This window comes from Antedon mediterranea, chromosome 4 (assembly GCF_964355755.1).
Source record: "Antedon mediterranea chromosome 4, ecAntMedi1.1, whole genome shotgun sequence".
NCBI lineage: Eukaryota > Metazoa > Echinodermata > Crinoidea > Comatulida > Antedonidae > Antedon > Antedon mediterranea.
In genome coordinates this window covers 14,406,350-14,418,406 of record NC_092673.1, presented here as the reverse complement: position 1 = coordinate 14,418,406, position 12,057 = coordinate 14,406,350, and the positions used below count along the sequence as shown (strand labels likewise).

Sequence of the window (12,057 nt, the reverse complement as noted above, 5' to 3'; positions counted from 1 at the left end):
TCCGATAAAAGTATGACGAGTGAGGGCGCACTTTATTTTATGGAAGGCCATTTTGATTTGTACATTTTTAAACACATATCTGTAAATATTTGAGATTATACTTGAGTTTTCTTTATATGTTATGTATTTTATTATACAATTTATTGTAAACTATATTTAAATTATTGTATAAACTATTAATTTTGTAGGTTTTTAGCTTTGTTAATGCATTTTTCAACGGGCGCAAACGGCGTCTCGTAATTTCAGTCACGCTTCATCGCATTCGCTGTACACAATAATACGACATGAGGTAGTTATAAATTGGGTATAAAAGTCAAATTTTCTCGTAAAATCCCAAGTTTTGCAAGACGCAACATCAAGAAATGTTATTACCTATACACATAGAACCTACGGATGAAATTTTATTAGGGTACGTTCTTATACCATGGTGAGGGTGATTTTTGACCAAGAGCAGTCTGTTGTATTGCAGAACGTTATCAAGAAACGTGTTTAGCTTATATTTAGTCAGCAACATTAATTGCAGTAAATTAGTTGCAGGTTGTGAATAATAATTATTGGTAATACCAGCAGAACGGGAGCAAAGTCATGGGAGTTCTTCAACGTTTGCAGAAAATTATTGACAACCATTTTAACTTGTATCTTTCCTAGTTTAGGCTATTTATATGAAGAGGACATTTTGTGAGGTTTGATTACTCGTTTATTTATTCATTCTGGTGTATTCGATCCTATAAATGTACTTGTATGGGATTTTCTTTGCGTTGTTTGATAATCTCGAAAGGGTTTAGGAAGATTGGGGATTTATAAAAATTGTGCTTGAAATAGGGATACTGTTATGGGTTGATTACCGTATTGCTTGGGAATTGGGTTGAGTTTTTGGGGGGAAATTTGTTTTTGTCGGGATTCAGAAAAAAAGATTGATTTTGCCAAACGTTATTATTGAATTTTCTAATATATATAATTGAGAGTTGTACAGTTGTGGCTATTTTCCTTTGTTCACCGATGTTTCAAATAATTTACATGCCCGAAAGAGCCGTAGTTACGGCTGTGTGATACCATTATAGTACCACCTCTATTAAGGTGACAATTCGTTGGGTCTCGAGGAAGCCCCGTAAAATACGGTTTCTATTGTTACTAAATTCTACTAGGTCCGGTAAGATATTAAACATCTTTGTTTTCTACCAGTCCAGATCTGTTATTCTGCTTTCACTTTACCTACTCTTTCTAAAAAATAATCTTCAGTATTTTGTTTTCGTAATCTATATATAAATTTACGTAAGGGCAAAATTCGGTAAATCGCGCGTTATTTCTAGAATGTTTACTCGATGGTATATAAAGTTGGTTCGTACTTTCGGTACTGATTTTAACCGCCTGATGTAACCCTGTTTACTAATTAAATTGAGTTCGATAATTACAGTAGTTATTGACGATTAAAACGAATTTAGGTTCAACGATTTGCCCCAAATAGGGGTGTTTTCCGATCGTGGTATACACTGTCTAATGGATGTCCATCTTGAAAAATACCCGCCACAAAAATTCGAGGAGGCTTCGCATTTTCCTATCTCCTCCTACGATAATTGTTTTTAATAGCTGAAAACCGGTTGAACAGCTCGAGTACAGTATCATAATGTTGAAGACAGGCCGATTTTCTTTAAAAATACTATTTTGATAGATTTAATATACGTTTATGCAAATGTATTGATTTGAAATGAATGGAACATTCCAATCTCTGTTCCACAAGTGTCTATTCCCTCAGGCGTCGTAAAGGCAAGTACTGTATACTCATAACAGAAATTCGATCCATTTTTTTTTCAATCTGTGCTGCAGAGGTTGGATATAGATTTTTTTTAGAGCTAGCGTTTTCAGTCGCCGTATATTTTGTACAAATCTTTATTATTGCAGTTAAACCACCCACGTGACATCATCACCCTTCCCTCACTGGCATGAGTAGCGTTGTAAAGCCAGTAGAGGATAGGCCTACGGTGCATCACATGCCCTAAACGCAGAACAACTTTGGTGGGTAGGGTTAGGAACCAACTTAAGTATGAATTGGCTCTAAGAAACAATTGAAAACCATTAGGCCTACTAATTAAGTTGAGTTAGATAATTTAATATTTATTGACGATTAAATCGAATTTATGATTTGCCACGAATAGGGCTGGTTTTCACAAATTGTTTTACATTATATAAACATATTATACACGTCGTAGTGATGTATCGTTACATGTACTATACTATTTCAATCGACTAGGACGGTGATAGTTTCAACAAAGTATTACATCGCAATGTTTTACTGTGTTTAGTGGTATATTATTTGTAAAACATGAAAACAATTAATATTTCGTTACTACATGGATAAAGAATATATTTAAAAATTGTTCCTCTTTGCACCCATCCTCTTTCCCATCCCTCAACCCTAATGTTACATACAAAACACAAATTAAGTTTGTTTAAATTTGACTTAAACAATTGGTCTCATTTTGTGACAAGTTTCTCTTTCGGAAGTAATTCCCAGGGTGCTAATTTTAGTTCAGTACATAAATCACAGTGTCTATTTATTCGTTCCTGTAAACGACATGTATTATTGTCCTGCGGTACGTACATTTGAAATCGCCAGTTTTTTAACGCTGAAATTATTATGTATTCGAGAACCATCTGTGGGCACGACCTAGATGGTACGCGAGCGTACCATCTAGTTTAATGTAAATTTACTTTTAATCTCTGTCAGATTCTTAACAGATCGTCAAAAAGTGTAAATAATGTCAACAATTGAGGAACATCCTACCATTGGACTGCATACATCTATCACAGACATGCCACCACTTCTTCTAAAAAAAAAAGCGGATAAATTTGGGTGCAAGGTGACTGATAAAGTGTTCCCACTCAAGATGGACTTGGAGGACCCCATCGCATTCCTGCGGAGAGAATTTAACGTTCCAAAAATGAGAACTTTACCCGGAGGTAAGTTGTTATTGATCCATAAACCCCTAAGCCACGTTTAGTGCGAGAACTAGTCGGAAAGATGTAACATCTTGGTCAACTGGCTTCACTCTATGCCTGCTTAGGCCTATACTTTTACACTATTACTCAAAGTTCATTCCAATATACACTAACCAAAAAACTGCTATCAATAAAATCACGACTTATCATATGTCATATAGGCGTATGCAAAATTGCCGTCTGATACATATCATTTCAACGATATGACTTGACGTTTATTGACATTTTATTTTGTAATGTTTATTTTTCTTGTGAATCGAGAAAGAAATAAATAAGAAAAAAAAACATAGCATAGAGGAAAGTCTTTAGTCCTGGCTGCCACTTTGGTAAAATGTGTTTTTAACATTATCTATATATATATATACATACAAGGAAGTCAAACATTTGGGGTATAATATATTTTACACAATTTCATTTGAAGCTATAAAACGTTATGATTTTCTCCATAAAATCCACTTAAATTGACTAGCATACCAGCATAATAATGAAATATCATATACAGTAATAATAATTATTATTGTTTGGAGAGAAAATAAATTATTTATAATCATCTAGGCCTACATTGAATATGCATGAGGCGTGACGTGAGAATTGACTGTAACATAGTGTCGTTTTGTCGAACTGTGCTATCTAATCGAATTAGTACCATTGCTAAGAGCTATTAGGTTTTACCATTAAAAAACATTACATTTAATTGCCAGTAAATATATAATTTAGGTACAATTTCTGATCTATTTGTCCAAGCTCTCTCTAAGTTTATAAAAAGTAATCATAGAAATATTATTATAATCCTTTAGATATAATGAATAATTGATGATCCTAATACCATTAGGAATTTGAAATCAGCACTGCTGATTCTTATGGCATCCCCTGCATCTAGTGTCTATTGGCCCATTCCTTTCCTCTGGTCAAGGTGGGCACTAGGCGAGAGAAGCCCTTAATCAATGTTAGGACCAATCAAGTGTGCTTGCTTAGTTTCATCCATCATTCAAATGAATGTAAAACTAATTGACAAAGTCGTTCACGTCAGACTAAACTTAAACTATTTCAAATCTAATTTGTCAAGTAAATATTGTTTTTGTGTCCTTAAATCGAACATAATCTGTCAAAATGTCTTACCAAAAATAATCTCTTTCCAATCATACATTTGTTTTACATAGTATTTGCCATTACGTTGCTAACCATGGTATTCTAGTTAACCAGTTGATGTGAAGTGATACAACACCAGCGGTAATCTGGCTGGTTTAGACAAAAATGTTCCATTTTGTAAATGGCGAAAATAATAATAAATTGCTGGTAAACACATAACACAACTATATAAAAATAATTTTTTATCAGTGGACCTATCTTTAGTCGACGGAGAGGAAGATTGCATTTACATGAGTGGTAATTCATTAGGGTTGATGACTGCTACAACGAGACATTATCTGAACAACGAACTAGACAAATGGTCTAATATGTAAGTAGTCAGCCTAAAGTATCTTTTTGTATTACTTTATTTAGGGCCGTATATAAAAGAGGTAACTTTAACTTTAACTATACATTGGACATACATTCTCTGGACTAGAATGGGTATAGAAATATGTGTTGACTAAAACCGTTTAATTACGAATTGAAAAGATACAAAAAGTTATAACCTGATCACCACATATTGATATATCGCTAGTACGTTAATTGATATTCAACTTTTATATATTGTATTTCAATATTACTATGCTAAAATTAGATTCGTTTTGAGATTTTCTTCAATTTTGTAGAGGTGTACATGGATATTTTAGGGGTGAAATACCATGGAGCAAAAGCGATTTAAAAGTACAGGCAGATATGGCCAGGATAGTTGGTAATGAATTAATTAATAAAGATCACGACGACGGCGGGGACGACGATAATGATGATGATGATGATGATGACAATGAGGATAAATGGGGTGGTGCATTGATATGATAGATGATGAATGGCTTGATTGATGTTTCACCACAATGTAATCACCTGTAATCACCTGTAATCACCTGTCTTGTCGGGCTCGTAAGTAGACCATACATTTCTGTATGGTACATGTCATGCCCTCCCAATTTCATCAATTCATCACTGCATGGTTTTTCTTTTTGGTTTTTTTTTTTGTTTTTTTTTCATTCGTTTCCTTGATTTAAATTCTTCTGCAATACACTTTATCCCATAAAGTAAATTTGTTGTATTTTCTTTCAATGAATTTATCAAGTTTATTTTTAAAGGCGTTTACTGTGGTAGTGTTAACGGCTTCCTCTGGTAGACTATTCCATAGGTTAACAATTCTGTAAGAAAAATTGTACTTGTACTGCGGATATCCAGTTTAGGTTTAATGTCTAAAAGCATACAGTACTATGTGACCATTACGGAAAGCTTGGTAATTGTATCTATTAATTTTAGGTGCTAAGACTAGTGAAGTGGCTGTGATGAATGCACTCACTGTAAATCTCCACATTTTACTCGTGAGTAGAAATTGAAAATATGATATACTGTATATGATTATTAAGATAAGATAGATTTTGATCTAAAAGAGTTGTTGTCAGATATACTGTAAAAATAATATATTGATAAATTCTTCGCTTTGCTCGCGTACTATCTAGATCGTGCTACAGATGGTTTTTCAATACAATGAAGTTTCTGCTTAATAACTGGAAATTTTCAAATGTGTGTCTCAGGACTCAACCTGTTGTCCACATAAACCGAATGAACACCTACAACAACACATAATTGGGTTTATGTTGTCAAATAGACCCTGGGAATTAACTCTAAAAAGAAAATTCATAAAATGAGTCCAAATCCAACATTGTGTTTTGTATGGTATCGCTTTCATCGAGACAGACACATTACATGAAATAGTGGCAGTGGCATAGTTTATTCCACAACTACGCTTTTTAAAATAACTTTCCAAATTACAATTGTTATTTTGAGGATCTCCATACTAAACACAGAAAATAAAGTACCTTGACTATCCAAGCTCTTCTAGGCAAATCTCTCAACAGCACCAAAGATAAATTAACATATTTAAATTAAATAAATGTGTTTTATTTTTAGATTTCATTTTACAAACCAACCGAATCCAGAAAAAAGATCTTAGTGGAATCAAATGCATTTCCTTCAGATCAGGTAATGAAATCGAAATCAAAATTAATTTATTTTTATAAAAATAGTATATAAATTGTAGGCCTATCCTATAAATGCCAATCCCAAAAATCCAAAAGAGAATATTCATATTGAATGGTTGAGGCACTCAGGCTGAGTGTTAGTTGGCGGTAAACAAATTCTTATCACAACAATATAAAACATTTTCTTTAATTATTTGACTCCCAGGTTCAAAGGATAACAAACTTACTATTACTGTATTAGATGGTAAAACTAGTGGATATTTTAAAGAACATAATTTTATACTCGTGAATAATTTTTTGCAGTATATGATTGAAAGTCAAATAAAACTGCATGGTGGAAATCCAGAGGATTGTATCATTTATGCAAGCCCAAGAGAGGTATAAATCAATTAATTCAATTCAATTTCGACCACAATCAACATAGTATGTACATTGACTAAACAAATAAAACAACAACAAAATAGTATCATTTGGTGGACGAGGGACGACATAGACACTCAATCAAGTCCGTACTGTCTCTTCAGGATTCTTAATGAAAAGTTGTTTGAATGTTGAACATATTTTTGCAGATTTTAGGATATATTGTGACATCTACAAATGTTGATCCACAACATTTGTTCATGTATTGTAAAGGAATGTTTACTTTTACTAGAGATTGGTCTAGTTTACAGTGATGCCGCTGACGTATAAGTAGTATTTGCATTTTTGATGTTGCTAAGAATCTCTATTATTCTTTTAGAACACATTTTAGTACTTTTTCAAAATTTCTATATGGGAGAAGTACATGTATTTGTAATGTTAGTTTGTGCTGTTTTAAATAGGGAGAAGTTAATATACGAATGGAGGATATACTAGTGTTAATTGAAAAGCATGGTTCTGAGATTGCAACAATAATGTTTTGTGGTATCCACTATTATACAGGTCAATTGTTTGACATGCAGGCAATTACAAAAGCTGGACATAGTAAGGTAGGTAGCATCTCAAACCTTGTTGTGCTTACGAGTCCCAAGATTTGAATGCTGGTGGAACAGTACTAGTATAGAGTTTAAGGGATTGATTAACATGTTTAAAAAGCATTGATTTATTTTTTAACTTGATTGATTGATGAATAAATAAAAAATAGGTGGTATGCTAAGAATCAACAATATCAGCATGCTAAGAATTATAATTGTTAATAAAATAGTAGGATCGTTCTGGGTTTGTATAGATATTTTGTATTGAAAATTTTAAAATTTTCTGAACTTGAATGACCTATAAAATATTATTCATACATTTATCCATTCATTAATTTTTGTCCTTTTCCTCAATTTTAAGGGTTGTTTTGTAGGCTTTGATCTTGCACATGCCGTTGGCAATGTTGAGTTGTGTCTTCATGATTGGGATGTTGACTTTGCTGCTTGGTGTAACTATAAAGTTAGTTCTTCAATTCCAATTATTTCTTAATCTCATTGAGAACTGTAAAAGGAATAGCGTTTTCGAGAGTTTGACACTTCTTCCTGAACTATTAATTTAGCATTTTGATTTAGCTTTTTGCTTATGTGTTTGTATCTTAATTGAGTTTGAATAATTTTGTTAGGAATTCAGTTTTTTGTTTTTTTATCACGTCACTTAAAAATGTAAAGAAATTTGGTCAAAATGAAAGTTAAGCAAGAAACAAAGATTGACAGTTTATGGCCAAATGCATAGAAAAAATATGTTTCCATTATTCCAGAATTACACTATGATGATGTATACTTTTTATATGTTTTTCTTTGCAGTATATGAATGGTGGGGCTGGTTGTGCAGGTGGTGCGTTCATACATGAAAAACATTCAGAAACTGATAAACCAAAGTAAATAGGCTCCGTATTAGAAATTAATTAAAACAATGTATGTTCAGTGTTTTATACTCTCTATATTGTATATGGTACCAGTAAAAATAGAATAGAAATGTTACAGTTTCTTCTCTAGGCTCTATACATAATTACTATTCGAGGAACATTTTTGCCAGTTTATCTAGCCAAATGCTACAAAGTACCACCTTGTTGCTACACATTGATCAAAAGGTATAGCTAATACAAAACGGTTTCCTACTACAAATTGGCATAATCTGTATACTCATCCAATGATTGTCAAAACACTCTCTATTTAGGAGTATCTAGGCATACATATTTTTGTCAAATATGTTGGGTTTTTTTTCAGGGTATACATTAAGCCACATTTTTAGAGCTGTATTAATTAATCGTGCACAAGGTTCTCCATATCGTTGAGATCTTTTTCTTCCGACAGTCTAGGCCTACTATTGCTTCTTACATTCTAGTAATCATGCAATATGTTTCTCGTCATTGTAGATTGAGCGGTTGGTGGAGTAATCGAGAAGAAACAAGATTTGAAATGAGTAAAAGTAAGTTGTAAATAAAATACTATTGTGTACATTAATGTATTAATATGATATTTGAAGATTCATTTTTTTTGCATTGTGTGTGATTTTGTTTTGATCCTTTTAGTGACGTGTTACGGATAAGCTGATACTTTATTATATCTCTTTTATATTAGAAGCACCCCAATAGGATGTGTAACGACTAGGCCTACAGTACACATAAAATAAAAATATAAGAACTAAATACACCATATTTCTAAATATGCTTTGTAATGACATTTGTGGTAAAGCATAATGTGCACTGGAAAAAAATAACAAATTAAATCACTGAAAAAACTAGTTGAGATCTTCAAATATTACCTTATAGGCCTACAGTTTTTAAAAAATAAACTAAGAAAAGAGAAAAATAAAATTTGAGAAGGAATTGTATTATAGGGCCTATATAATATGTCATGTTGTGAGTTCCATGCCTTAGTAAGAAATATTTTACAATGTTTGTAAAAATCACTCACTTTTGAATAATGCCTAAGTATAGGCCTACTAATTAATGTAGTAACAAATATCTGAATACAAGTATCTGAACTGATGTATAGTAATAATGTTCATATTGACACATAATTTCTGTGAATATTATTCAATACAACATCCATATTTATATAGACATAGACCTGTCGCCTGGAATTGAGGGCTATCGTATCTCTACTCCCTCGATTATGGCAATAATTCCATTAAAGGCCAGCCTTGAGGTTCGTAATTTTTTAAAAATTTTACTTTATCTTTAAATTAAATTATACTTAGTGATTGTGTATATTTTTAAATAATTGTAAGAATCAATTATCTATGAACACTTAAAATGGTGTTTTATTGTTCCTAAGCGTGTTACACACAAAATGATTAATCAAATTAATATCTTAAGATAACCAGAAAAGGTAGAAGTTAGTAAATGAACCATTTAAACTCCATGGAGAACGAAGGCAACGGACTTTAAAGCTTCCATATAAGAGCTCACCAGAACAGAAATGAGTGAACCTGTGTGAAAAGGCATATGTCTATCCTATCCTACCAAAATATAAAGTAAAATGCTTAGGTTTTTTTTAAGTGTAAATCAATCGCGGTTCTTTTTATTTGCAGGTTTTTAATAAAACAAGTATGTCAGATTGCGTTTCAAAACAAGTACTTCTGACTGGTTATTTTGAGTATTTATTAAATAAAACATTAGTTAAGAGTGTAGTGGAACCAGGAAAGCCTTACATCAACATCCTGACACCATCAGATCCGAAGCAAAGAGGATGTCAGTTGTCGTTGGTGTTTTCAATTCCTGCCAATCAAGTTCAAGTAGAATTGAATAAGAGAGGAGTTACGGTAAGTGCGTTGAGGTTGTTTGAAGTCTAAGGGTATTCCAAAACACTGTAATTTTATTTAAAAAGTACCGTACACAAGTCATGTAGGCCTACAAATGTTATCAAAATGATATATAGCATTCAAACATGGCATTGATCTAATGTTTTTTCCTTTTTTTGAATTTTCCCTTATTAATCTGTGAAATATTTTGAAGGTAAAGTGTCACATATTCAATAAGCCATCGATATCCTGATTGTTGCTCTTTACTCCCAGCCTGACGTCAGGATCACAATGGATTCCACAGGCTCCGATTGACATTTAGTCTTAGAAATACATAATTCATGGTTTTCACTATATATTTTATATTTATCCCTTACTTTTATACTGTAGAGTGATAAACGTGAACCAGATGTCCTTCGATTTGCTCCATTTCCTTTGTACACAAGGTATAATGACGTTTATCGTCTCGTTTATGCAATACAAGATGCTATGAATGCAACCAAATTAAACTAAACGTATTATATGCCTTGTGGAACCAAATGATTTTCATGACAAGTTTGACAAGACAAGTTTAAGAAGGTTTCACAATTACTATCTTATATTCAGAAATATTAATTATTTAACTATATATTTTACATAATGTTTATATTGTACTGTATACTATACTCAATATCTATCAATCAATCACTAATTATGTTATTATCAGGTCTACTAAACTAATCAGTGATACAGTGTACTCATTACAAGATCTTTTAAATAAACTAGCATATTATTGTAATAGGTGGGGATTGGTAGTTAACATTGACAAAAGTAAAATAATAGTATTTTAAAAAAATGGAAAACTTAAGAACTACGAAAAGTGGAATTATCTTGGTAAAGAAATTGAAATTGTAAAATCTCTTAAATATCTTGGAGTCACTTTCGATTGTTCAGGAAATTGGGAAAAGGCCAGAGAACAAAATAATACACAGGCTAATAAAGCACTTTTCTCACTCAAAAATATAATAGGCCTATATCAGAAATATGGACATCTACCAGTGAATATTTGGAACTACCATTTGATGTTAAAATAAACCCAATTATACTGTATGGTAGTGAAATATGGGGAAAACCAAACAACAACAAAATTGATGATATTCAAAATAATTTCTGTAGATATGTTTTAGGGGTCGGGAAATCAGCCACAAATGTTTCAATTAGAAGAGAATGTGGACGATTCTCATTGTCAATCGAAAGTGTACTCAATGTTATCCGTTATTGGGTAAGACTAGTAAATATGAACGAGGACAAATATGCAAAGAAATGTTATAAATCTCAACTTCATAAAGCGCAAAATAATAGTAATTGTTGGGTAAGCGATATAAAACATATGTTATGCTCTATTGGTCATGGAAACATATGGTTTTCACAAAATAATGTCCTTGATAAATTTTATATAGTTAATAAAATAAAAGAAAGGCTAACCGATATGGAACGCCAATCCTTTCTTGAAAGCATAAATATTTCTTCAAAATTAAGATACTATAAAATGTTCAAAAACAATTTCGGAGTAGATGGATACTTACTACAGACCCTTGATACTAGATATAAGCGAGCTTTAAGTCAACTAAGACTGGGCACACTTCAACTAGAGGTAGAAAGGGGAAGATGGAAAAGAATAGAGCGCAGCAATAGGTTATGTAAAATATGTAATATAAATGAAGTTGAAGATGAATATCATTTTGTTACAGTTTGCTCTCGTTACAAGGAAATCAGAAACAAATTTATACCTTCTTTATTTTTTGAAAATCCAAATACTTTTAAATTCTGCCGTTTAATGTCATCACAGGATCCAATAATTATTGATAATCTATCTAAATATATTTATCATGCTTATAAGTTAAGATATGTTTTGCTTAGAGAACGAAATTAATTAATTCATTTATCTTGTGACCATAAATTGCTTTATTTTTCAATGTAATTATTATTTTGTTAATTACTAGGGGCCAGAGGCCTAAAGTAAATAAAGTCAGGCGATAAGCCTGAATGAATGAATGAAAGTGGCCGTTTGTTTCAGTTTCATGTCGCATTTTGAAAATTAATATTTGAATGCCTTTGGACCAAGCAATCTTATTTTTAGTATAAATCGCATAAACTCGCATAAAAACACGATTCCTTAGTACCAGGTGAAAATGTGTTTATTTTATCAACAAGTAATTTAGGCATGGAACTAAATTATTTTTTTCTATCTTTT

The 12,057-nt window shown here is 31.9% G+C and overlaps 1 protein-coding gene across 2 annotated transcripts; it reads left to right on the top strand.

Annotated features, from left to right (window-relative positions):
* Nucleotides 1-315: 315 nt before the first annotated feature.
* LOC140046734 (kynureninase-like) lies at nucleotides 316-11,495 on the top strand. Of its 2 annotated transcripts, none has more exons than XM_072091443.1 (14): nucleotides 316-409; nucleotides 2,726-2,958; nucleotides 4,336-4,456; nucleotides 4,755-4,837; nucleotides 5,404-5,465; nucleotides 6,055-6,126; nucleotides 6,429-6,503; nucleotides 6,947-7,093; nucleotides 7,440-7,538; nucleotides 7,883-7,956; nucleotides 8,455-8,507; nucleotides 9,144-9,229; nucleotides 9,615-9,845; nucleotides 10,215-11,495. In XM_072091443.1, the coding sequence occupies exons 2-14, from the start codon at nucleotides 2,757-2,759 to the stop codon at nucleotides 10,335-10,337; spliced, it is 1,428 nt and encodes a 475-aa protein (XP_071947544.1). In that variant the 5' UTR covers nucleotides 316-409; nucleotides 2,726-2,756; the 3' UTR covers nucleotides 10,338-11,495. The 2 variants fall into 2 exon arrangements, with proteins under 2 accessions (XP_071947544.1, XP_071947543.1); XM_072091442.1 differs by lacking the exon at nucleotides 316-409 and adding an exon at nucleotides 546-683.
* The last annotated feature ends 562 nt before the right edge of the window (nucleotides 11,496-12,057 follow it).

Excerpts from the sequence above, each read along its gene's own strand:
- LOC140046734 (XM_072091443.1), top strand. The coding sequence starts at position 2,757 with ATGTCAACAATTGAGGAACATCCTACCATTGGACTGCATACATCTATC. Across the intron at positions 6,504-6,946 it reads TTTATGCAAGCCCAAGAGAG|GGAGAAGTTAATATACGAAT; the intron begins GTATAAATCAAT and ends TGTTTTAAATAG. Across the intron at positions 9,230-9,614 it reads CATTAAAGGCCAGCCTTGAG|GTTTTTAATAAAACAAGTAT; the intron begins GTTCGTAATTTT and ends TTTTATTTGCAG.